The sequence below is a fragment of the Heloderma suspectum genome, chromosome 3 (assembly GCF_057233095.1).
Source record: "Heloderma suspectum isolate Gila_16-S chromosome 3, 16-S_ref, whole genome shotgun sequence".
Classification (NCBI taxonomy): domain Eukaryota; kingdom Metazoa; phylum Chordata; class Lepidosauria; order Squamata; family Helodermatidae; genus Heloderma; species Heloderma suspectum.
In genome coordinates, this window is record NC_139460.1 from 213784050 (window position 1) to 213811057 (window position 27008).

The following is a 27008-nucleotide window of genomic DNA, read 5'->3' on the forward strand; positions in this document are numbered from 1 at the left end:
CAGAGTGTGCTCAAGTTCATATTCATTGCATCGGTGATGCTATCTAGCCATCTCATCCTCTGCTATCCCCTTCTCCTTTTGCCTTCAATCTTTCCCAGTATCAGGGTCTTTTCCAGGGAGTTTTCTCTTCACATTAGGTGGCCAAAATATTTGAGCTTCAGTTTCAGTATCTGTCCTTCCAATGAGCACTCAGGGTTGGTTTCCTTTAGGATGGACTGATTGGACCTCCTTGCAGTCCAGGGGACTCGTAAGAGTCTTCTCCAGCACCACAGTTCGAATGCATCAATTCTTCGGCGCTCAGCCTTCCTTATAGTCCAGCTCTCACAGCCATACGTTGCTACTGGGAAAACCATAGCTTTGATTATACAAACCTTTGTCGGCAAGGTGATGTCTCTGATTCTTACTATGCTGCCTAGGTTTGCCATAGCTTTCCTCCCAAGGAGCAAGTGTCTTTTAATTTCATGGCTACAGTCACAGTCTGCGGTGATCTTGGAGCCCAAGAAAATAAAATCTGTCACTGCTTCCATTTCTTCCCCTTCTATATGCCAGGAAGTGATGGGGCCAGATGCCATGATCTTCGTTTTTTTAATGTTGAGTTTCAAACCAGCTTTTGCACTCTCCACTTTCACCCTCAACAAGAGGCTCTTTAGATCCTCTTTGCTTTCTGTCATTAGGGTGGTATCGTCTGCGTATCTGAGGTTGTTGATAATTCTCCCGGCAATCTTAATTCTGACCTGTGATTCATCCAGCCTGGCGTTTCTCATGATGTACTCTGCATATAGATTAAATAAGCAGGGCGACAATATACAGCCTTGTCATACTCCTTTCCCAATTTTGAACCAATCGGTTGTTCCATGTTCGGTTCCTACTGTTGCTTCTTGACCCTCGTACAGGTTTCTCAGGGGACAGGTAAGGTGGTCTGATACTCCCATCTCTTTCAGAATTTGCCACAGTTTGTTGTGATCCACACAATCAAAGGCTTTACCGTAATCAATGAAGAAGAAATAGACATTTTCCTGGAATTCTTTTGCTTTCTCCATGATCCAGTGAATGTTGGCGATTTGATCTCTAGTTCCTCTGCCTCTTTGAAACCCAGCTTGTACTTCCGGTAGTTCTTGGTTCACATGCTGCTGAAGCCTAGCTTGTAGGATTTTGAGCATAACCTTGCTGGCATGTGAAATGAGCGCAATTGTATGGTAGTTTGAACACTCTTTGGCATTGCCCTTCTTTGGAATTGGAATGTAAACTGACCTTTTCCAATGCTGTGGCCACTGATGATTGTTCCAAATTTGTTGGCAGACTGAATGCAGCACTTTAACAGCATCATCTTTTAGGATCTTAAATAGGTCAGCTGGAATACTGTCATCTCCGCTAGCTTTGATGTTCGTAATGCTTCCTAAGGCCCACTTGACTTCACTCTCTAGGATGTCCGGCTCAAGTTCAGTGACCGCACATCATGTCTATCAGGGACATTAAGATCTTTCCTGTATAGTTCTTCTGTGTATTCTTTCCACCTCTTCTTAATCTTATCTGCTTCTGTTAGGTCTTTGCCTTCTTTGTCCTTTATGATGCATGTCTTTGCACAAAACGTTCCCTTGAGATCTCCAATTTTCTTGAAAAGATCTCTAGTCTTTCCCATTCTATTGTTTTCCTCAATTTCTTTGCATTGTTCATTTAAGAAGGTCTTCTTGTCTCTCCTTGCTATCCTCTGGAACTCTGCATTCAGTTGGATATATCTTCCCCTTTCTCCCTTGCTTTTTACTTCCCTTCTTTCCTCAGCTACTTGTAAAGCCTCATCAAACAGCCACTTTGCTTTCTTGCATTTCTTTTTCTTTGGGATGGATTTCGTTGCTGCCTCCTGAACAATGTTACGGACCTCCGTCCATAGTTCCTCAGGCGCTCTGTCTATCAGGTCTAATCCCTTAAATCTATTCCTCACCTCCACTGTATATTCATAAGGGATATGATTTAGGTCATACCCGAATGGTTTAGCGGTTTTCCCTACGTTCTTCAATTTAAGCTGAAATTTTGCAACAAGAAGCTCATGATCTGAGCTACAGTCAGCTCCAGGTCTTGTTTTTACTGACTGTATAGATCTCCTCCATCTTTGGCTGCAAAGGACATAATCAATCTGATTTCGATATTCACCATCTGGTGATGTCCATGTGTAGAGTCGCCTCTTGTGCTGTTGGAAAAGAGTGTTTGCTATGATCAGCGTGTTCTCTTGGCAAAACTCTATTAGCCTTTGTCCTGCTTCATACTATACACCAAGGCCATGCTTGCCTGTTATCCCGGTGATTTCTTGACTTCCTACTTTAGCATTCCAATCCCCTATGATGAAGAGGACATCTTTTGTTGGTGTTAGTTCTAGAAGGTGTTGTAGGTCTTCATAGAACCGATCAACCTCAGCTTCTTCGGCCTCAGTGGTTGGGGCATAGACTTGAATTACTGTGATGTTGAATGGTTTGCCTTGGATTCTTACTGAGATCATTCTATCATTTTTGAGATTGTACCCCAGTACTGCTTTCCCCACCCTTTTGTTGACTATGAGTGCTTCTCCATTTCTTCTAAGGGATTCTTGCCCACAGTAGTAGATATGATAGTCACTTGAATTAAATTCGCCCATGCTTGTCCATTTTAGTTTGCTGATTCCCAAGATGTCGATGTTCAATCTTGCCATCTCATGTTTTACCACCTCCAGCTTACCCTGATTCATTGATCTGACATTCCAGGTTCCTAAACAATATTGTTCTTTACAGCATTGGACTTTCTTTTCACCACCAGACACATCCACAGCTGAGTGTCCTTTCGGCTTTGGCCCAGCCACTTCACTCTTTCTGGAGCTACTTGGAAATTCCCTCTGCTCTTCCCCAGTAGTATATTGGACACCTTCCGACCTGAGGGGCTCATCTTCCGGCGTCATCTCTTTTAGCCTTGTGATACGTTCCATGGGGTTTTCTTGGCAAGAATACTGGAGTAGGTTGCCATTTCCTTCTCCAGTGGACCACATTTTGTCAGAACTCTCCACCATGACCTGTCCGTCTTGGATGGCCCTGCACAGCATAGCTTACAGCTTCACTGAGTTACGCAAGCCCCTTCGCCACAACAAGGCAGTGATCCATGAAGGGGAATAGTTCTGTTACTACTACTGAAAAAAAGTACATGGGCATAATGGATATCAATTTCATATGACTTCCACTTCATCCATATCTCTGACTTCTAAACTAAGGCTAGAAGGCTCACAATTTGCATGCCTTTCCCAGTCTCATATTTTAATTAGACTGCAATGCCTCTGCCATTCTACAGAATTTCCCTCTCTGAAAAGCACAAATGCTTCAGTGCTGTTCCTTATGAGGAAAGTGAAACCAAGGCCAGCAGCTGAATGCTCAGGAGCAACCATAAAATAATGAACACAGGCCAACATTTCACAGGCAACCCTACAATAATAAATGAGTCCAGCATGCCAGTTCAGGAAGGAATAATTCTCTTCAAAACCAGGAACTGATCTCAGATCTAAAACTTCTATTTCAAAACAAGAAAATATTATTAACATCTCCTTTCTGGATTTATATTAAGGACTCCTAACACAACTGGGGTGGTGCCGGGCTTATAAAGATGGATGTAGGGTGGCCATGCACCCTCTTTTACAGAGGACTGTCCTCTATTTGAAGGCATCCTTCCTTTGAAGGGCTGTCCAGTCCAAGTCTGATATAAAGATAAAGAACCATTGGAAGGAAGATCTGGGTCTTGGAATTGCCCATCAACAGCAGACTGAGCAAGGCACACAGGTCACCTGGTCACAGCCTTCCACGCTATGGTGAGATGTACTGTATTTCTATTTAAATTATAATAATTATTTCTAAATTTGCATCTATATGTTTACGTATATGCAATTTTGCATATGCAAATTTTATGCCAATTGCTGTCCCGTTTTGTCCTCTTTCTGGTAATGCATTTCTTCTTTTTTGCTAATTCATAAATGACCAACCTAGTAGCTTATGTATAAGCTCAACTGTCCTGTAAGTCTGGCCTTATCCAGTCACATTAATAAATTATTAGCATGCAAATCATAAGCATAGATACATTTCACGCCAATTCAGTTGGAAATAGAAGCTCCACCCCATGCCTACTTGATAAAATTATTTTGCTAAGTATTTCAGTAGAAGCAGAAATGGTTAACAAAAACAATAGAAATCCTGATCTGGTTTACCTAGAATTTTCTGTGATTAAATCCATAATGCTAACGATCCAGAGCCTAATTGAATGTAATGGTGGTTGGCTGTGTTTTAATTTGGAAAGAAAGACAGTAGGTTACCAGCCAAAAGGCCAAGATATATGATGTACTAATTAGACAGCAATTCAGTTCACCCCAGTAACTGTTAAAATATTGGACACTGTCTATTGTCATGTATGCGTGGAAGCTGTGGAACAGGACTTCCCACTCCTCACCTTGATGCATATGTGCCATGCCATTTGGGGGCATGCCCCAGGGTACTCTTATATGCTCACCCAGCCCTTGCTCTCTCCTCTCCAGCATGTCCTGCATGTGAATAGATTGTACTGAGTTCTAAGCTCAAGTAAATTCTTCCACCAGAAAGAAAGGGTAATGGATATGGGAGGTGTACACAGGCCTCCTATTTGAGGCAATGGCTTAGCATGCTGTGAGAACATTGCACATGTGTGCATGTGAAGGGGAGTGATAGGAAGAAGGCTCTGTTGAGTCCTGTGATGACTCCTTTCTGTGCATGGGCAGCTGTACCCATGTGGGGGACTGACTGTGCCTGTTGTTTCTGCAACCATGTGGGCCATTATGCCCAGAGTGGGTATGCAGACAGTGCTGGTCAGATGTTCACTACATTGGCATTGACCCTGAAAAAACCCATAGTGCAAATAAATGCTCAGACATATACCAATAATTAAGGTTAGGATATAAGGGTTTATGCAGCCTCAGACAGTTTCCCCTCCTTCTAATTTGCTGTGCAGGGTGTCAGAAAATCCAAGTGTACAGACTTCCTGTGCTTTACCATTCTATTCTCTCCTTCATTTAATTGAAGCTCAATCAAGCACATAAAGTGACCACATACAGAGCTGGAAAAATAAAAGATGCCACCTTCTTCTTCTTCTTCTTCTTCTTCTTCTTCTACTACTACTACTTAAAAAAAAGTACAGGAGGGGGATTGTAAGCTAACAAAGAACAGATTAGAAGCCCATTTTAGTGCACTTCATTACAGAAGCAGCATTTTAGACTTTGAGATGATTGACTAGAGATTTTTCCACCATTTGTTCAATAACAAAGAAGCTGTGATTAGCTTAAGGAAGGTCCCTGTTGAAGAGAGGGGATGTTTTTTCAGAGAGCAAGTACTTAGCCTCTGTCACAAGCGTATACAAGTGACTTGCGGCTGAATGAAAGACTTGTTAATATAAGGGCTTCTGCTATGAATTATAGATACAATTCTGCTATCTATTCCCCTGGCAATGCATTATACACTATCAGTATGTGAAATGTCTCTGGATGACCATGAGAACTTGTTCAGGTAGGGCTGCAGATTGTCAGTTGTATTCCACTTCCAATGAATGCAAAATTACAAGTTTTGCCACAGCTTTTTCTTTTACAAAACTGTCTTGCATGCATTTGATGACACATAGTTCTTGAGAACATTATTCTGTTTTTACATAATGTAACTGAAATAATCCTGTGGCTCAAATTGCTATCCAGTATACCCGAATCTTCACTTTAACAGCATGCTGGCATAGCCCATATAATGATAACTTTCTCTGTCAAAGGACTATGTAATGTTTTGCAAGCTGAATATCAAAGATTCAAATGCAACAAAATTTGGTATCCTAATCCAGGGGAAAAAAATCAATGTATTGTGTTGTTACCATGCATGTAATTGGCTTAGCCCTTGAAATGTGACTGGAACTCAGCATCAGTGTTGAGCCAAAATATGGGAGGACACAAACACGTTTGCCCCCATATAACACACATATCCACAGCAAGTTTTCACCTCCCATTGTAAAAGGCAATGAAACCATTTACAAGCAGACAGGTTTTGTATATGGAGGAGGAGGACTGTGAATACGTGCCCATTGCTGAAGTAAAAAGGGCAATGCCCCTTCAACTCAGTCAAGTCACAGTTAATTTAGTTGGGACCGAATGTGAGTAACAATGCACGTGCAAATGTGCACATAGCATTAAACACGGGCCAACAGAAAGGCTGATGCAGCTTCAGAGGATGATCTGAACACACACACACACACACACACACGTACGTGTGTGTGTACAAATCAAATACGTCTGGAGCCCAAGTAAGTAACTTCCATTTTCTTTGTCTTTCCCCCTCTTTCCTGTGTTGAAGTTTCCTCTTGTACTCAGCAATTCCCTCCCTCCTTCCTGCTTTCCCCAGGCTATCTGGTGAATTCCACACACGCGTGCACAGACGGGATCAATCCGAGGCTGACTCGCTTTCAGCTTATCTCTGCTCCAAATGATTGATTTTCCCTCTTTAAGGGTAATTTGCTGGTGAATTCCATGTATTGCAAAAACCCTTGTGAAATCTAATTCATTCCAATTGGCAGCCAGCACTTTGGGGAAAGAATACCACAGAGCTGTCTGTTATCCTTTACAGTTATGATCTATGTAATGCATTTATATTGCATGTGCCTATGTGAATTTTAATACATGTTAATAAATGCACAAAGTGCGTGTGTGTATATCTTTATATGTCTAGGTGTATACCTATATCTCTGTTCTCATATCAGATAGCATATTCAACTGATTATTACCTGATGTAGCTTAGTGTTAATATTAATAAGCACAGCTTGCATCCTGTAAGCATAGGCACATTCCTGGATGCTAAAAGGAATCTCCCCTCCCACAATGTGAAGATTGGTAAAGTATATGAAGGGGGATTCCCTCAGTCCTCCATTCTTTCAGAGGTGCGTGTTGATGCCTACTGGACTGCAGGTTCCAGACTTCGTTCAAGCTGTGAGGTTTTGCACAAAAGGACTGCTTTCAGGGTTCTCTAGTAATTAGAACATCTTGGACCAGATCAGATAGATAATGCAGAATTCTACATTACACCAGTCTGGTGAAAGTCTGTAATGTTTAAAATGAATATGGAATCAACCCACTGTGGTATATTGAATAGAGTTCAAATCCCTGCCAAGCCATGATGAAGCTCACTGGGTGCCCTGGAGCAAGCTGCTGTTTTCCAGATTAATCTACCTCATGGAGGTTTCATCAGGATAAAGTGAAATGTCACCATTTATTCTGCCCTGAGAACAGGACTGGGCAACCTGTGGCCCTGCAGATATTGTCAGACTCCAACTCCCATCAGCCCCAGCCAGCCTGTCTAATAGTCAAGGATGATGGCAGCTTGGTCTAAAATCATCTGGAGGGGCAGAGGTTACTCATCTCTATCTTAGAGGGAGAGATACCAATGTGATTTTAAAATGTAAGCAAATTATTATAGGCTGATGGGATGTTGATGTAGACATTTATTTATTTATTTATTTATTTGATTTTTAATGCTATTCTTCCTCCAAGGAGTTCAGGACCATGCATGTAATCCTTCTTTTATCCTCACAATAACCCTGTGCAAACGCACAGAATGAATAACTGGCCCAAGGTCACCCAATAAGCTTCATGACGAGCAAGGATTTGAACCCAGGTCTCCCTAGTCATTTCACATCATGACCTGGTTCACACATAACAACAGCCCATGGATTAAACAACTCATGGACTGTCAGGGGCAAGAGGGAGAGAGTGGGTGAATTGCCTGCAGTGTGCTCACTATTTCTGCTTTACTCCACAATCAACTCTTTTGTAGGTTGTGGGGTATGATGTCTGAGCCTGGACCTCTGAGTAGCTTAGGGGTTAAACTATCCAGAGGTTAACCCAACAACAAACCATGAGTTAACTGCTGGGTTGTTTAGCCCCCAAACAATGCAGTGGTCTGGGTTCAGACATCATGCTCCACACCCTACGATGGAGCCAATCATGGATTGTGGAGTAAAAGTGCAAGTGGTGGGTGTGCAGGAGGCAGCTCACTCACTCTCTCCTGCTTGTGCATGACAACCCATGGGTTGTTTAACTGATGGGCTGTCGCTATGTGTGAACCAGGCTAATCTATGTGAAATGCTTCAAACACTTCAAGTGAACTATATAAATGTTAGGTATCATTATTATACCGGTGCCAGCAGCAGAAACAAAGAACAGGCTTTTCAACATCCCTTTTTCACATGTTCCTAAAAGGTCTACTGGAAACAGAAATGTGATTTTTTTTTTAGCTGCCTTCACTGAAATGTTACAGAGAGACAAAGGACACCATATGCCACAGACAGATCATACTTGAACTCCTGTTATTGTCCCCAGTTACTGGTCACCTCTCTGCTTTTATTTATTTATTGAATTATCTATGAGGTACCTTCTTTAAAACCACCTTTAAAAAAACAAAGCTTGGGGTTTGCTTCATTAATGTCAACACATAATTGAATTTAGGGAATAACAGAACAGTCTTTAAGGGGAAAATATTTTTTTTTAAGAACATATGTTTTTCCTTCCCTAAAGTTGCTGCTAAAAACAACAACAACACATTGTCTTGGTCTAGAATAGATTGTGTCTCCATATATTTATTGAGTTGCCTTCCCTGGTGAATTGAATAATTCTCTGTCTGCCCTTAAACAAATGAACTGTGTCAACTCCTCCATGAAGGCTGAAACACTATGATAGGTTCTGTCAGTTCTGTCCCCCTAAATTTCATCTTAAATTTCTCTTCCTTCCCCCCTCTCATCTGTTGGATTGTTTCCCTTGAAAAAACACCCTCACTCCCATAAGTGTCCATTGAAAGAAATAAGTATCTAGTGAAAAAACACTACTCTGTGCAAATGGTTGTGAGAAACATTCATAGAGTTCAATATTAACTGGCAACCATCACCTCAATCTTGGCCCTAGGAAGGGGCACTTCATCTCTCCATCTTGTCACTGGCCAAGCTCTGCTGTTGTCTTCCATTACATTTGGCTAATTCATGTGGGTCCATATCTATGATGGTTTTATTGTCCCAGCCCACATACTTTATATCTTCTCTTTCGCATGCTAAAGTGATGTGCTGGTAAAGTGATGTGATGTACACCATCACTAGGGATGTCGAAGAAATCCTCAATGGAATCAAATGAGTTTGGATTTCTATGAATCTGACCAGCAGATTCCACAGCAGACTGGCTTTTCCCAAGTCACATGGAGCAACCGTTGTGGACTGTTTTTTTAAAAAACTTTCCAGAATGTTACGCAAATTTAGTCATAATAAAATACATAAAATGAAAAAACACCAGCTGAAAACGTGCATTTTCCCCATAGGCTAAAGCATGAAAATGTGCATGGAGAGTGCACATTGGGGTGGGGGGGATTTGCAAATTTTTGCAAGTGTGAATTTTCGCAAATGCAAATTTGTGCAAATTCAAAAACTGGAAAAAATCTGATTCCGTCAATGAGTGGAAGATGGAACGAAAGGCATCTGACAATCCACGAAATGCAGAAGGAATGGATTTTACAAAATCCATACATCCCTAACCATCACATCACTTTAGAAAGCTAAATAGAAGATGCAAAGTATGTTCTAATGTGACTCTTAGAACATGGTGGGGAGAAATGAGGAATTGTTTTTATTAAAGTTCAGCAGATTATATTTATTGCTGGGATTAGCTATACTGGTGGTAGAACTTTGTGGTGACTGGGCTTCTTTACTGAGTTGGAACTGGTCAGTGGAGTTATGACAGCTGGAAGTTGATGGGAAAAGGATGTGTGCTGGGTTATTTGACTTGGCTTTGGAAGACTGTGAATTGTTGCTACTGTTACATAATAAGAAAAATACATGCTTCTGCTCCTTTCTAGTGCCTAGAGGAAGCGCTAAATCCCTGTTGCACAAGTGGTGGGTGCTGCTTGTGGAACACAATTGGCAGTGGCCCCTGCTTGCGTAATGGCCTGCTTGCATACTGTCCTTTATTTTTAAAGAGGGATAGGAGGTGAAATCACCCCTGTCCTCCTCCCGCCCTGCCTGGCTCTTGCCAGCAGGGCCATAGGACAGACAGAGGGCTAGCTGTTTTATTTATTTATTTATTTATTGCTTGCTTGCTTGCTTGCATTTATATCCCGCCTTTTTTCCTCTTGCAAGGAACCCACTGCGGCTTACATTATCCTCCTCCTCCTCTCCCATTTATCCTCACAACAAGAACCCTGTGAGATGGGTTGGGCTGAGAGTGTGTGACTGGCCCAAAGTCACCCAGTCAGCTTCCATGGCCGAGTAGGGACTAGAACCCGGATCTCTCAGCTCCTAGTCCAGCACTCTTGCCACTACACCACACTGGCGTTTAAGTAAAGTGACAGAACAATCCCTAGGACTGTTCTCTTAAACTAATTGTTTAACTGACTAAATTTTACAGCCCTAATCCCAACTAAACAAGAAACACAGAAATAACCTTTTTGAGACTCTAGTGAAGTACCGTAAAATGTGAGAACAGAGTAGTTATTAATAAGAACAACAACAACAACAATGCACCTTTGGTCCATTTTTTATTGGTTGGCAACCTTTGTTCTACTTGCACACTGAGTCCCTTCCACAAATACCTATTGAACAGGACAGGTCATTCCTGCTAGAGCCCGCAATCATCTACAGCCCTACTGCAAGAGGAGTAAAATAAGGATCAGCTTAAAACTATGTGAACAGAAAAACCAACAAACTTCAAGGTGGAAGGGAAACAGGGAATATGAGAAAAACAGTCAAGCTATAAGTCAAGCTATTAACCCTAAATAGGTTTTCAATATGTTAAACATTGTGAAGTACTATATAGTACCCACAAAAACTCTGTTGATAAAATGATATTGTGCCCTTTGTGAAGGACAGACTTATTAGTATTCACTATAATGATATAGTTCCTTATGTTTTGGCATGGTGACTGGGGAGAGAGGGAGGGATGCTTCTCAGCAAAGTAAATGAATTATTTCAACAAGATTCTAAAACTGATTCTCATTTCCCCTAAGAAGCCTTTTTAGATGAGTAATCCGGCCATTTCATATGTATGCCCATTGTGAAAGCCTGCGTCATGCCCCCTTTTTCAGCATCACAGCTTCAGAAGTGCAAATACCTATTTATACCCCTGCTAAGAAGCAGATCTATATGCTGACTGCAGCTCTTCTTCACATCCTCACTTCCAAGGCAATTGTCTCAGTTTTACTTTTTTCCCTTATTCTTATTTGGTGGTGGTGGTGGGGGAGGGGAGGCAGTTCTTCTAATCAAAGTAAATGTTAAATGAAGGCAGACTGTCCAGTCATTATAAATGGACTTACCAGTTGCAGTTATGAATCAGAGCTCTACTGTACTTGGCTTGTACAAACACCCATCAGAAGCTTATTAAAATTAAGTAGTAGTAGTAGAAGTAGTATTTCAACAGTTTCAATCAACTGTTTAGGATGCAATCCTATGGCGATGCCCAAGTCTCCGAACTTGGAGACTTACGGGTATCCTATGCACGGTGGGAGGAGGGGCTGAGGTAATCTTCACCTCTTGCTCCTCCCACTCTGCATTTTGGCTTGACAGGCTTTTTGGCTTGTCTAGCTGGAGCGTGTTGGAGTGGGAGGAAAGGAGGCTGGGGAGGCCTTGGGATATATAGTATCTCCATTTCCCCAGTCCCCTCCATGCCCACCAGCACACCCCTTTACCCCCTCTCTGAAGTCGCCTTTGTGACCCCAGAGAGGCAGCCAGCCTCTGTGGGGAGCGCCGCAGACTCCTGGATCCACGGTTGGAGAGCTGTCTCTGACCTTGGATTCAGGAATCCAGATTATCCTCTGGATTAGACTCTGTTTAGGGGCCATAGGATTGCTTCCTCCGTTTATTATTCTTTCAAAAGAAGTCATGAGAGGGCATTAACCCCCCTGTTAAATTACTTACAAGCTCTAATATGTCAACATACAGAAATTCAGGGGACGCTCAAAAGATCAGTTATTCCTTAATGCACATTAATCACAGCATATGGCTACAGTGATCCAAGCCTTAATCACCTTTTGCTTAGATTACTGTAACATGCTCTATGTGGGGCTACCCTTGAAGAGTGTTTGGAAACTACAGCTAGTGCAAAACATAGCGACAAGATTGCCATCTGACGTGTATTTTACAGGTTACAGAACACAGATCTTGGCTCAGCTTCACTGGCTTCCAGTTTGTTTACAAGCCCAATTCAAGGTGCTGGTTCTTACCTATAAAGCCCTAACTGGTTTGGGGTTTGGATATCTGAAAGACCACCTCCTACCATATGAACCTGCCCATAATTTGCAGTCATCATCAGAGGCCCTATTATGTATCCCACCACCTAGAGCGGTTAAGGTGGTAGCAATTATATTTGTAGGTATTTGAGATAGGGCCCTTTCTGTAGCAGCATCCTAATTACAGAACTCCCTCCCAAAGGAGGTCAGACTAGCCTCCTCTTTATTATGCTTTAGACACGCAGGGAAGACTTTTCCATTGACCTTTTAGTGGTTTCTAATGTTGCTTTCTGATTTTATTGTGATGAATGTTTCAGCTCCCATTTTTATTTTATTATGATGATGTATTAGTTTTATTTTGTTTTAAACTGAATTTTGGATTTTGCCTTGAGCACCTTGTGGGCGGAGGGGTGATTCATAAATAGGTAAAATAAATAAATAACAAATAGATAACAGAGTGATTAAACAGATGGACATTCTTCCATTACATTCTTCCATAGAATGGAGAAGTGATTTTAATTTGTGTTAATGGCTATAAGAAACTCCAGGTTCATTCAGAATTTTATTTTACTTTTTAAATAGGATTATGAGAACACCTCTATAAATATGCAATCAAAAAATGGAAAATATCCACTTTTATAACAAAATAAAATGTTTTATCAGCCAATAACCAGCCTAAATATTTTATGAATGACTAACCTTTTTTTAAAAGAATATTTCAGAATGTACTGTAGCAGGCAAAAACAGTAATTTTGTTTATGAGCCTCTCAGAGATAGAACTACGCTGGAAATTAGCTTGCCTGTAACAGTAAAAATCTCTCTGCTTACATACAAATATCTAACAAATCTAACTTCCCTAGCTCCTATCAGTTTCCTAATTTGAGATTTGCCCACTCCTCCTTGCTTGTTCCATATATTGCCAAACAGTCAGATATCCCTCCTCAGGTGAACAACTGACAGTAAAGAATTTTCCTTCATATGAATTGTTGCTATTTTATGATGAATTTCCTTTTTGCTCTTTTGTCTCCTAGAGAGGTGAGTTTGGTGGGTACTTGAGACAGAGCCTTCTCTATAGCAGCACACCAATTAAGGAACTCACTCCAAAGGGAGGTTAGATTAGCTCCTTTTTATTATCTTTCAGATGGCTAGTGAAGACAAATGCCCTCACCCGGCGCCAGCTTGTCTGGCTAAAAGGGGGGGGGCCATTGCGGGCGGGTGGGGTGACATGACGCAGGGGCCTTTGATTGGTGCACCCCAGTGGCACCACCATGCAAGGAGGGGCAGGCTGAGTTGCCTTAAGCTCAGCCCGCTTCTCAAACTCAGCTCTCTGGCTCAACGCAGCTAGAGAGAACTACAGCTCCGCCAGAAACGACGAAGGACACCGGCCTGCTGGAGACCGGTGTCGTCGCGCACGCTGAGGGCCCCGGCTCTTGAGGCTGCAGTGCGCCTGCCCCCTCCTTTCTCCTCGGTCACGACGAGGGACTCTGGCCTGCTGGAGAACGGCTTCGTCCTCGTTCCAGCCGCCTGGACCCAGCGTGCTTCTGCGCGCCAAAATCTTCGCTTGGTGATACTGGTCGCCTCCCTCCCTCCTTCGCCGGCTCCTTTCCTCTCGCCCGCCCGTCCGCTCGGTCTCCTCGTGTACTCGCTCTCCTGCCTGCTCGCCCGCGCGCTCGCTCAACCCGCCAGCCCGCCCGCCCGCTCGATCGCCTGCCCGCCCGCGCGCTCGCTCAACCCGCCAGCCCGCCCGCCCGCTCGCTTGCTCACGCTGCCCGCACGCCCGCCCGCTTGCCTGATGGGCCTGCCGGCCGCGGGGCCGGCTCAGGGCCCGCCTGCCAGCCTGTCTACCCGGCCGCTGGCCTTGCCAGCCTCTTCCTTCTCGCCTTGCCAGCCTCCCTGAGGTGTTCCTCCTGGCGGGAGGCGTCGGCGGGCGGGTGAGCGGCGCCGGTGTTTGCCAGCGGCAGCGCTCCAAGCGACGGTCTGACTGCCCCCCCCCACTGGTCAGCCGAGCCTGCCTGTTGGAGGGGCGCCTGGCTGCTGAGCCGAGTCGGGGCGTGTATATCACAGCCCGATTGGTCGCCTCCCATGGGCTTGGGACGTCTCCCCCTCCCACCCAATAAATAAATAAATAAATAATAATAATAATAATAATAATAATAATAAAAATAGGAAGAGCTGAGGCTCAGTGGTAGAGCACATGCTTGGCATGCGGAAGGCCCCAGGTTTAATCCCCAGTGTCTCCAGGTAGGGCTACGAAAGGATCCTGCCTGAAACTTCGGAGATCTGCTGCTGCCAGTCAGTGTCAACAATTCTGCGCTAGATGGACCCAGGGTCTGACTCAGTATAAGGCAGCTTCCTATGTTTGTATGAAAAGAAAGCTTTAATTAAATAAATAATAATATTAATAATAATAAAATTCATTAAATTACGATTATTAAATATTTAATTAATAAAATTGCGTAACAGCAGCGACTGCCTGTTTGGCGCCTCCCGTGACAGGGTGCCCTCGGCTGTGGGTGCCCACGCTCAAACGCAGCTCCATCACCTTTGGCCCCTGGCTGCGCCTCTTGAAAATCTGATTTTCTATCTAAACGGTAGTGCAGCGCTCCCATCTTCATCCCCAGGCCTCTCTGTCTCGGTCTGGAAGTCATACCTACAGATCTTAAGACTGTGGGGTGGCTGCCTATTGTCTGGGGTGCCCAGCGGCTTTATTAACTCTTTGATGGTGTCAAGAGCTCCTTAGAGGGCCCTCTCAGTCTAACCCAGTAGCCAAGTCCAGACATAGACAAAGGGATTCTTTTCAAAGATTTATTCTTCCTTTGCAACTTAACAACTCTACAGGTATCAACTAGATCTGAGCAGCAGCATTCCTATGCCCTAAGTTGGAACAGTTGGTCCCCGTTTGAAAAGCAATTACTGGCAGACCCCTGAATATAAGGACTAGGGAGAATCCCTCCCCTTTTCCATTGGATCCTCGGGGCGCAGCTGTTGAGTGCGCGCCTTCACTAAGTCTGCTGTCTGTGCTCGGTCACTCCCTTGACTGCTAACTAAAACTAGGAATGTGGGGGGGAGGAAACTCCGTCAGCTGTTGGTCCTGGGAAAGAGGAGTGCGCTCCTCTCCCAGGAGCGACTGCTCTTCCTCAGCATTAGAACTACTCTGGGATTCTATGGGCTCAGTGTCCACCCTGACAGTTAGCTTGCGTAATTCACCTCCTGCATCATGCCTCCTAAGAAGGGCCAGGGTGGTAAGAAAGGGAATGGGAGGGCCCCGCCCCCCCTCCCCAAAGTCCGCTGCCAAGGCCCGATTCTGACTCTGATGTGGACGCAGACCCGGTACTGGCATCAATTTTTTCTCGTTTGGAAGCTGCTGAGCGTTCCTCGGGGATCCCTCCTCCTCCCCTGGCCAGGCACAAAAAATCCTCAGTGGTCCAGCACAAGCGAACACGACAGCAGACCCAACGCTCGTTGCTCCTTTCTATTTCAGATCGCCTGGATGCTATTGAGGCATCCACCTCCTCTTCATCGGCTCTTCCAGAAGGCTCACCGCCTTCAGCAGAGCTCCTCCCTTCTGCTGCCTCATCTTCCCTGGGCGCACAAGCAACAACCTCAGTTTTTTCCAGCTGGGGATCAGAGTGTGCCCACGATTGGTACAGCTCGTCTCTGGGTTCAGGGCACCCAGACGCCATTGAGGCCTCCATCTCGCCTTCGCAGGTTCACCATGGCAGCACCCCACCACTGTAGGCAGTCTACCTTCCTGCGGCATCTCCGTCAGCAGTGATCCAAGCAACATCCTCCTCCTTGGGGTTTCGCCCAGGCGACACAGCACACCTGAAGGCGGTCCGCCCTCATGAGGCATCTCCATCAGGAGCAATGCAAGTGGTATCGCCTCCCTTGCTCCCGGGGACCCAGACACGGCTGCCCTGGATATGGGTGAGATGACTGCACCTCACCCCAGTTGTTCAGACGGGTGACCCTTACGGCTGTGGGGTTGCTGCCTTAGCTTACCTACCTGGGGGCGGCTATCCCTCCCAATGTCATCTCCCTATATGACACTCGGGCTGCCTGCAGCTCCGTCAGTCACACCCCAGTAACCCCAGCCGCTTAATGCATCATCTTACAGGGTTTTTTCCTGGATTAATTAGGATCCCTCGCCTGCCCCCGCCCGTTTTGGACATCCATGTAAGGGGCATATCAGATCCCTATGCTAATCTGGCGAGTTGTATTGTCACCAGGGCTACTCCTTCTCGTAATGTCTTTCGCCCGAGGAGGTGTGCGAATGGCTTGTTTAGGCCTCTCGCAGGAGGGCTGCCATTGCCCTTCTCTGCGTAAGGACCTGTTTGACCAGGACCTTTCACTCCAATTTTGACTCCTTCCCAGCTGAGGTCGGCAACAGATCTGGCAGTGGCCACATTCACCAGGTGGTCTCCCGCACTGGCCCTCGGCCTATGGCGGGTCCACTGCTTCAGCACTGCTATCTGTGCTGGGAATAAAGCCCCAATGGGCACATGCTCCCAGGACACGTGCAGTTTTCATCGTGAATGCTCCCTTGTAGCAGTCAGCACTCTTGCACCTCTTGTCCAATGCTCGGGGAGGGGAGGGTCCCCTTGGAAAAGCCGAGGCAGTAGGAAGCTCTGGATGGCCAATGCCTAGTAAGGTTGGCGCTGATACTCCGGCTTTAAGACACTACCCAACTGGGGGAACGCATCTTAACTTGGGACACAGTTTATGCTAGGTTCTAGGGCCCCCCTAGCATTTTTTCTTTAGGTCAACATAGACCATCCCTACCTCGTAAGCAACATTTCTCCTCGCTAGGCGTCGACAGGTTCAGGAGAGGTTAACAATGCAGTACTGGCAGAAGGGTTTTAGCCCCCCCTTTTTTCCACACCCCGTTAGCTATTCTAGGGATCTCCCTTCTCAAAATGGTGCCCAGGAAATCCTCTAGGGAGTTTATCCTGATTCGTAACCTCTCTTTCCTGAGGGCCAGTCAATTATCACGAGATCCCTGATCATCTCTGCTCAGTGTGTCACACCTCTTCGATGAGGCAGCTGTCTTTGTCTGGGATCCTGGCCACGGGTCCCTGATGGGCATGTGCTACATGGAGTCCAAAGATGGTGGTCATTGTTCTGACCTAACGCAAGTATTGCTTCCCCTTTTCTGTTACTTCGGTGCCCCTTAGCTCACAAAGGCTGAGGGCCTGTCTCCCACAGCAACGTTCGGTGAAGCCAATCCGATACCCTTAGGTGTTATTCTCACCTCCCTCAGGACAATTTTCAGGTCCGTTAGGCACAGCTCCAATTAGTTACACATCAGGCATGGCTTCAACTTAGTAGGGCTTTAATGGCACCTCCTTTCGGAAGCGTGAGCCTCTCCTCAAAGCTGGACTGCGGACTCACATGGTTCCGCCCCTACCCCAAGGGGTTTCAGATTCTTAGGGCAGGTCCAATTGTGCAGTGGGTAAAGGCCTGTAGAGTGGAGGCTGCCGCCCCTGCCAAGCACATTGAGGGATAAACTTATAGCCAAGTCAGTAACCCCCCCCCCTTCACTATGACAACATAACCACGTTATTCATTCTTCGTCCTCCCGAAATTGGAGGGTCATGTCATGTGTCAGTGTGTTCGCGCTCCAGAGTCAGTATTACAACATCTGGTTCTGGGTCCACCATGTGCTGGGTTAGGCAAACCCAATTGTCGATGCCTTGTCATGAAATTAGGTCAACATCTTCCAGGCCTTAGCCCCATGGGTGCTCCATTCCCAGATCCCATCCTTGCAGTACTATGGGAGATCGGGATACTGAAGCCAGGCATGCCAGCCTGCATTCCATGGCTCTCCGTACAGGAGCCGCCTGTGACAGAGCAGGGTGTGTGAGCCGCGCATTAGGCAAAACCTCAGCGATAGGATTCATGGCCCTTATCTATAGATCATTGGCCACAATTTCATGCCTCCGTAAGGAACAACAGACTATTTGGGACCATAAGTCGCAAGCTGGCCATTTAGCCTTCCAGCCCACAAAGGTGGGTTTCACTGACTCCATGTCAGAATTTAGGTTTCGGCGTGCAAGATAGTGTTGGGCACAGATGTTGGCCTGCATTAGTAAATTAACCACCCTCTCTCTCCGGGTACCCCTTTCGGGCTCCGGGGGTAATGGCCCTCCATTTGAGCTTTCCAATAAGACGTTTCCCTGTTCCACGTAGCAGCCCTAACGGAATGCAGGGTTGGTCTGGGCTCACAAGGCCGACTTGTCCCGGAGGGCCTTGATTTGCTGCAAGGTACAGGTCTGGCCCAAAGTAATCCATTTACATATTTGGTGATCAAATTGATCGGCATGGCAAGGGCACGGCAGTGGCCCACGGCCAAACGCAAGTCAACGGATTATGCTCTGGCGGCACCTTATGGGTTTTATGGCATGCCACGGGTCTGAGGAGGGGCCTCCGTTTTTATCACTTCAATGGTTTGCTGTTGACTTAAGGGCAATTGTGTAGTTTCCCTTAATGTGCTTATTCCTGAGACCAGCAGACTCGTCGTACGCCGGTACGGGTGCTCTTACATGGGCACGTTTTGATGTCTGGAGCTTCATGAAGAGCTTGTATGTCTTCTTCAGAATTCAGCTTCTGTCACCCTGTCACATTAAGATCCAGTGGCTCCATAGACGTGGCATACAGTGGGAGTCCCCTCCTCACTCTGTCCCACCAAGTTTGTCAGTCTTCCTCTGCAGGTCTAGGTGCTGCACATTGGAGGGAATGACTTTGGCTGTAAGCCAGGCGAGGACCTGATGGAACAGGCCTTGGTTGAGATACAGGTGGTCCAGCATACCTGGCCAGAAGTAGCCTATTGCAGCCCTCACTGCTCCCATGGATCAATGGGAAGGAATGGAATGACGTTGCCAGTGGCAGGGCACGTTGGAAAGTGCACAGAGAAATGGCTTATTGCCAGGTGAATGAGGTGATGGATGCACCACCCGCCAGGGAATTCTGTGGACATGGAGGGAGCGTTACAGGTAGGACGGTGTCCGCCTGTCTCATTTAGTGAATAACATATGTCTGTCTGATCTGCAAAGGGGCCTGCGGGAAGTTCTTCTGCGCAGGTGGGGGGAGTTTCACAAGCTCTAGGCTTGTGACTCCTGTGGCGGCTAGGACAGGCAAAACAGGAAAGTAGGGATGGTGTGCATGCAGAGGCACCTTATGGTGACAGGTGACGCCTGAGGGCCCCCCGAACGGGTTGTGCGGCTCGGCGGGGGGATAAGGGTTGCCTGGGAGACCAACCCTACTCACTCACCCAGGTGTTTCGCGGCACCGGGTTGGGGGTGACACCGGAAGGTCTACCTCCCCCAGAAGGGGCAGTCCGGAGGGATGGCGAGATCACCGCCACCCCTCAGGCTGGGTATGTTTTCGCCCAAGAAGTGCCAGCTTCTGTGTCAGCTAGCCGCTGACACAGTTAGATGCCCGTCCTAGTTACCCCTTTGCAGCTATTTCAATAAATGTGGCCCAATTTTCAACCCAAGCTTGTTGTCTGCGTCTTCTTTAACCCATCTTCGCTCGCAAATGCCCTCACCCGGCGCCAGCTTGTCTGGCTAAAAGGGGGGGGCCATTGCGGGTGGGTGGGGTGACATGACGCAGGGGCCTTTGATTGGTGCACCCCAGTGGCACCACCATGCAAGGAGGGGCAGGCTGAGTTGCCTTAAACTCAGCCCCCTTCTCAAACTCAGCTCTCTGGCTCAACGCAGCTCCCTCCCACCCTCCCCTAAGCAGTGTGGGTTTATTACCGGTTGCCCTTTGGGAATCATGTAGGAATTTTTTGGCTCACAGTTCGATTGGCCTATTACTGTGCGTCTTTTTTGCCTACGTCACAGTGTTTTGCGGGTCGAGTGTGTCCTGTAAGGGAATATGGTCTTTATCATCGGTCACATTCCAGTTGGTGGCTAGGATGGGCAAAACAGGAAAGTAGGGATGGTGTGCATGCAGAGGCACCTTATGGTGACAGGTGACGCCTGAGGGCCCCCCGAACGGGTTGTGCGGCTCGGCGGGGGGATAAGGGTTGCCTGGGAGACCAACCCTACTCACTCACCCAGGTGTTTCATGGCACCGGGTCGGGGGTGACACCGGAAGGTCTACCTCCCCCAGAAGGGGCAGTCCGGAGGGATGGCGAGATCACCGCCACCCCTCATGCTGGGTATGTTTTCACCCAAGAAGTGCCAGCTAGCCGCTGACACAGTTAGATGCCCGTCCTAGTTACCCCTTTGCAGCTATTTCAATAAATGTGGCCCAATTTTCAACCCAAGCTTGTTGTCTGCGTCTTCTTTAACCCATCTCCGCTCGCAATATGTTTCCATCAAGCTTTCAATGGTTATTGTCATTTCTCTGGTTTTATTGTAATTAAGGTTTGTTTGGTTTTGCTTCTGTTTTTAGCTGAGTGGTCGATGTATTAGTTTTATTCTTTTATTAGTTTTCATTTTAATTGTACATTGACTTAAGTGCTCTTTGAGGGGAGAGGGTGACACCCCCCCCCTACCTCACCCCATGGTAAGCCAAATGAAGCCTCTATAATTAGAGGAAGTGAACTTCTGAGTGGTAGATGCAAGGGACAAACAAGAGGGTATGGGTCTTCTGTCATGCACTCCCCAAGGCAGGTGGCCAGCCACTGTTGGAGGCACAATGAACTAAATGGACTCTTGGTCTGATTCAGCAAGGCAATTTGTATACTCTCATGGGGATGATCAGTGAAATAAAAAGTAAAGACCTGTTTCCACACTGCTACATGATGTCTTCTTTAAATTACTATATGTGATGGCAGTATGGTATAGTATGGGGTTGGTTAGTATGGTATGATGAGCTGTCTGCACACAATGGTGAGTGAGTGATTTCCTGTTTGTGAATGTAATGTACAGTTAAAAATCCCTGATCTATCTGGTAAACCACTGTACACAAAAACAACTCACTAAACAGTAAGCAATACCACATGGAGGTTTATAAAGCAGCCTCTGGTCTATCCCATGGGGATAATATCATTATTAATGGCCCAGAATGGCTAGTAGGCATTTTCTCAAAAGCCAGAAAATAACTGCATCTTCCTTTAGGGTTCTGAAGGAGCTAGATGGCATACCTTTCTCACTCCTAGCTAAGGATGATATAATCTAGGGGTGTGTGTGTGTGTTTTAAGGGTTAGTGAGAAAGTGGGAAACTGGGTTGTAGGGAAGTGTGATAGAAAAAACTGTGGTGTGAGACAGACTGAGATTGAAAGGCAGCCAGGCAGAGGTGGGTGGGAAAGCAAACAAACCTTGAACTCTGGAAAGCATCTGAGGTGCTTCTCTGGAGATCTGATGTGTGGCAATGGATTTGCTGTTTTTAGGAGTGCTATGCTGTCTGCCTCCATCTATGCTCAACTTGTATGTTGGTAAATAAACTCAAATGATACACTTTAAGTCTCCAGATTTCTCTCTGCAAAAGGAAACCGTACCTGGGTAAGCATTGCCCCTGGAACTTATCACCACTTGGGGAAGTGTGGAGCACATAACAATATTATAAACCAGCTGTCAATGAGTCTCTAAAACAGCATTTCGTTCACCAGTGGATTTGAATCTTTACAGAGATTCATATTTGTGAAGATTTATTGTCTAAACAACAGGAAAGATTATCGTAAGTGCTAAAGGTGCACAAGAGGATGACTCCTTAGTCTTAAATGTTTTTGGGGATCATTTACATTCCAAAACTCTTTGCTCATTGGATATCACAAACACAGCTTTGCAAATGATGCTGTGATAATAACCACTTTGCATATTTTAACATATGAAAATGTTTCTTTTCTCAGCAAACTGTGCCAAGAATGTGAATTTTCTTAAGGGGAACCTGCCTGTTGTGCAAGACAACCACAGAACAAACATTAAACTGCCATTCTTTTCCAATAAGTGAATTTTTACCATTTGCCTTGGGGCAAAATGCACATTTTAAAACAAAAATCCACCCCCTACTTAATTAAAACTTTGGGTTAAATTAAATGAACCCTCCAGGAGCAAAATAAATACACCAAAGAGTTAAGCCATATTTTTCTTGTAAATACTGAAGGCAACTATAGGACATGATACCAACACAACAGAGATTTTGGATAGCTTGGAAATATATTCATAATGTTTCAGTAGTCCCTCAAAGCAGAGGTGGACAGACCTCGGGCTTGTGGGATCTACTTTGTTTTTCACTAAAATCCCTGAGGTCCACTGATCAGAACCAGGGGAAAAATGGGAAGGGGGTGAGGGGGGGAGAGTCAATTACCTGCAGCATCCTATAACCCTACATTGCATATTCAAATTCAAACCTACATCTGAGATACTACAGATCAGGGATTCTAACACAAAACTCCAAAGTGGCCAATAGAGCTGCATAAAGACTTAGTCAAAGGCAACCAGTTAATACTCATATTTTACAAATGAGGAACACTGAGGCTAATAAGCAATTAGTACAAAACCATCCATGGCAGGTTTTAAAAAAAGCATTTAATTTTACTTGCTATTGTTAAAATATTGAGAGTCAGAAACACTTGCCGATCTACTGCAAATCACCCAGGTTTCTACCTCCTGGCTGACTCAGCCTTAAAGCAGATATCGTAGATTGTGGCAAAGTCATAGCGTTTGATGATGCACAGGAAATAAGACATGAATACATGAGTCAAATATGAGGAGTAACTGAGGAGCATAACCCCAGGGCTGGGAGCGGAAGAAATAATGGAATTTCTAAGTGAAATGGCCCATTGCTGCAATAAATAGAAGCTATATTAATGAATTCAGAAAAAAGCCAGTGATGCTGCAGGCATGTGGTACTGGGGGGTAATCTCACTCAATGAAGGATGCATATGTTTAAGAGGGAAAGCACACAAGTGAAGGTATTAAAGTCAAACCAGGGGAAACGGGGTTTCTGGAAGGTTCCAAGATGAGAAATTAGAAGAAAACAAAAGGACTGAGCCATGTGAAGAGATAGACAAAGGGTAATACAACCCAGTATTGTGAAGTCACTGTCATCATAGCATCCAGGAGCAGTGCGATGCTTAACCCAAACGGTTTGTGACATCCATAGAAGTGCATCTCCATGATTAGACCCAAAGTTTCTTGTGTTAAAGTGGAATAAAACGCCACTCTCTGGTTATGTGTTAATATTCTTTTCAAGCCTATTCTTCTTGCCTGCCCATTCTCCTTACCCAGTTACACAGTTAAGGCTACACTTTGACAATCACTGAGTTTTGTGCTAGAGAATAGTGAACCCCATCCCAAAAAGGAAGTAAAATAATCTTTGTCTTATTTTTTGTCAGGCCTCCAAGTGAACACAACATACATTTATGAGTTAAAGTGGGTAGGGAGCATACATCACTTTCTTTCTCATGGTTTTCTTTTCTAAACGTATATTGATATACAACCAGACCAGCAATAACTTTAAGAACACAGATGCGGGGAATGAGAAGATATCAATATGAGAACTACGGATGAAATTCTAAGCCCTTCAGTGTCACTGTCAGTGATTTCTACACAGCCAGAATTTCTAATTCCTGTAGATACATTTGAATGTAAATAGCCATTTTGTGCATTCAACACAAAAATGAACCCATGGAAGAATTCTGATGAAACAACCCAAGCTTTCAATTCCATAGACTCATGATTGTCACCAGAAGGGGGGAAAACACCTCTCAATTTATAAACACAAGAAAGGAAGACATTCATTTGCACAAGAACTGCAACTGTACTCGCTAGAACTCATCAGCTACATTGTCCTCATCTTACAGAAGGAAATAATACTTTAGAGGCTGAGAAGATGTGGATCTTGAAAAATACTCAAGCCATTCTCCACATTTCATGGTTATCTTGGTAAAACTGTACAGTTCACCACAAGTTATTATTTGCACTTCTTGCAATCTATCTCCTTGCAATGAGGGATTATATAGCATTGCACAATTGATTTTAATTAAGATGGCAAACAGTTAAGATGCAGGAATACACCCTATAGTAGGAGAATGGCTTAATAAATTACAGAATGTAAAATGGCTGTCCAAATTTTATTAGGGTTTAAGAAGAGATACAACAAATAAACAACCACTACCAACAATCGTTTGAAAAATTTGATACATTTAAAGCTGGATTGGGGAATCTCTATTCATAACATTGAATGTTTTATTTAATAGAAATATACAGTGTAATTAACATGAATTAGGGTGAAATCCTATGCATGTTTAGACAGAAAAAAGTCCTAGAACTCCCAGCATGCTGGCTAGGAAATGCTGGGAGCTGTAGGAGTTTTTTTCTGTCTAAACATGCATAAGATTCTCCCCTTAATGTGTATTATAGTAATACCATAAAAACTATGTGCAAGTAACAAGAACTTTTATGTATCACATTTTCAATCTAATATGCAATATTTTATATGAAAAGGGCCATGTAATATTTGATTAATGTTCATTCTTAAGAAGCAGTTCTGAAAAAGGACTGGCAATATCTCTAACTTTAAGAATAATATACATAAGCAGAGATGCAACATGTATAGTTAATGAATGGTGCTATGGATGTTAGTCAGAAAAATGTGAACTTGTGTATACTACCTTTTAAAAATGTGAACTTGTGTATACTTTCTTTTAAGAATGATACTCTCCTTGTTTCATTCTTGATACTTTATTAACAAAGGTATTTAAAATAAAATAATAAGATGGCAAAAGTTCCTTTATTCCAATTCTTATGTAAAAGAAGAAGAAACAAAATATTCTAGGAACAAAATTCAGAGGATGGATTAAAAAAAAAAAATCTGCAGAAGAGGAGTTTAAATCTTGGTTCTTAAGTCTTACCTCATCTTTATCTTGCACTTGGATGAAAAGTGGAGGGGCGAAGCCCACCTGGGCCAGTTCAGGAATAGCCACACTATACTCTGAACTGTTGAACTCTGGGGCATTGTCATTTATATCAATGACAAGAATGTTGAAAGTAGTCATTACTGTTGCATTGGAAGGTGTGCGGTCATCATTCAGTTCTGTTCCCTGAAAGAAGGAGAATCGGAAGGAGAAAATAGTCCAAAGAATAGTCACAAAGAACTGCAGAAGCTATGGTGATCATAAAGAAATCATACCCAGACCAGAACACATACTGACACTGATGGTCATAAAATGTTGGGCCGAGTGAGGAGACTTGGCCTTCAGGAGATGGCTGGGCTAAGTGAGTAAAACCAGCCCACCATTCCTGCTGTAGACCTGGCTCTTTCCCCTGCAGGTTGACCAGGCCTCTGGAACTCTTGCTACCCGGGGCTGAAAAACTCTGATTTTCCCCCTGTCCTGGCCTCATCCTCCAACACCCCACACATGCCCTCTCACCCTTAAACTTTCATTGAGTCTGCACTAGAAAGGAAGAAGCATAAGATCACTGCACCCGGGGAGGCGAGAACAGGGCTAGCCCAAGACATTTTGCCACCTGAGGCAAAGGACAAGATGGTGCCCCCTTCCATTCCATGTATAAAACCTGACTGTACTGGCAGAGGAATCTGTCTTCAACACTAATGATGGGATTTCAAGTTCTCCACTGAACTTGAAAGCAGCAGGCTAACTTGGGGGTGGGGGGCAGAATACATTTCTCTCCTTGAATACCTTGTTGCTGCCTCCCAGCATCTGCCACCTGATGTGACTGCCTCACCCCGCCTAATGGTAGGGCTGGCCCTGGGTGGGAGAAGGGTAAGACCACTGCACCCAGGGAGGCAGGAAAAGCATAAAGTCGCTGCATCCAGAGAGTCAGGAGAAGCTCAAGGCTGCTGCACTGAGACAGACTGCATCTATATAACCTTAAGTCTGTAAGGCTCTCTGCATGTAGAGAGAAGATTATTGACTCTGCATGTAGCTAGATAACTTCAAGTACATTCCCACCATGGGCACTGCTGGACTACTCAGCCATCTAGAGGGCCAGAAGAAAACAAGGAGGAGGAGGAGGAAGAAGCAAGCACCATGCTTAAGCAGACCCAACACCTGCCTCCCTGCCATGACCCCTCTTTGTCTGCACTGCATCACAGCAATTTCATGCCTGCCCTTGCAGCATAGTGCTGGAAGTGAGGGAGTGCAGCCCCACATTGCCTAGGGGCAAAGGAGAAACACACACCATTACGTAGTCAATCTGACCGGCTACAGAATGGTTTCATCTTGCTCAGTATACCACCCCTGTTGTACCTCCATCTTGTCTGGATTGAGCCTGTTTCTTCACCCACATCCTGTCCCCCACTGCATCCAGGCAACAGGTTAGGACTTACATAGCTGCCTTGGCATCCATTGAAAAAGAGGGAAGAGCTGGTATCATCAGCATATTGATGAGACTCATAAAACTCTGAATGACCTTCCATAGCAATTTCATGTAGATATTAAAAAGAATAAGGGACAAGATAGAGCCCTGAGGAACCCCGCAGGCCAAGGGGCTGAAGCACAGTTCCCCAGCACCATTTTCTGGGAGCTCTCAACTAAATAGGAATGGAACCACCATAAAACAATGTCCCCAAGTCTCCTACCAGACACTGGTTCTACCCAGGAGCAGTGTCAAGAGTAGGCATGGTTGGGCACCTGCTGAAGAGGAAGTTAAAATGATGCCATGGGAGGAGCAGAGAGGTGGAACATTTTGACAGAGAGGGAGAACACTGTGGCTGTGAACAACCATGAAAACTACATTTTGATTTTGGGTGTTTCACATCTACCAAAATCCCCTTTTTCATTTTGCAAATTTTTGAAGACAACAGCTCTGCTCACCTGTAATTGCTAATACAGAA

The 27008-nt window shown here is 44.9% G+C and overlaps 1 protein-coding gene across 1 annotated transcript in view; it reads right to left on the bottom strand.

Moving 5' to 3' along the window:
• The window catches only part of CDH23 (cadherin related 23), a 512093-nt gene that overhangs the window by 147434 nt on the left and 337651 nt on the right, over window positions 1-27008 (bottom strand). Inside the window, exons 11-12 of the mRNA XM_084845647.1 lie at window positions 25063-25251; window positions 11007-11012 (exon numbers count right to left, since the gene is read on the bottom strand). Coding sequence (XP_084701773.1) covers window positions 11007-11012; window positions 25063-25251 — 195 coding nt within the window. The remainder of the gene's footprint in view (window positions 1-11006; window positions 11013-25062; window positions 25252-27008) is intronic.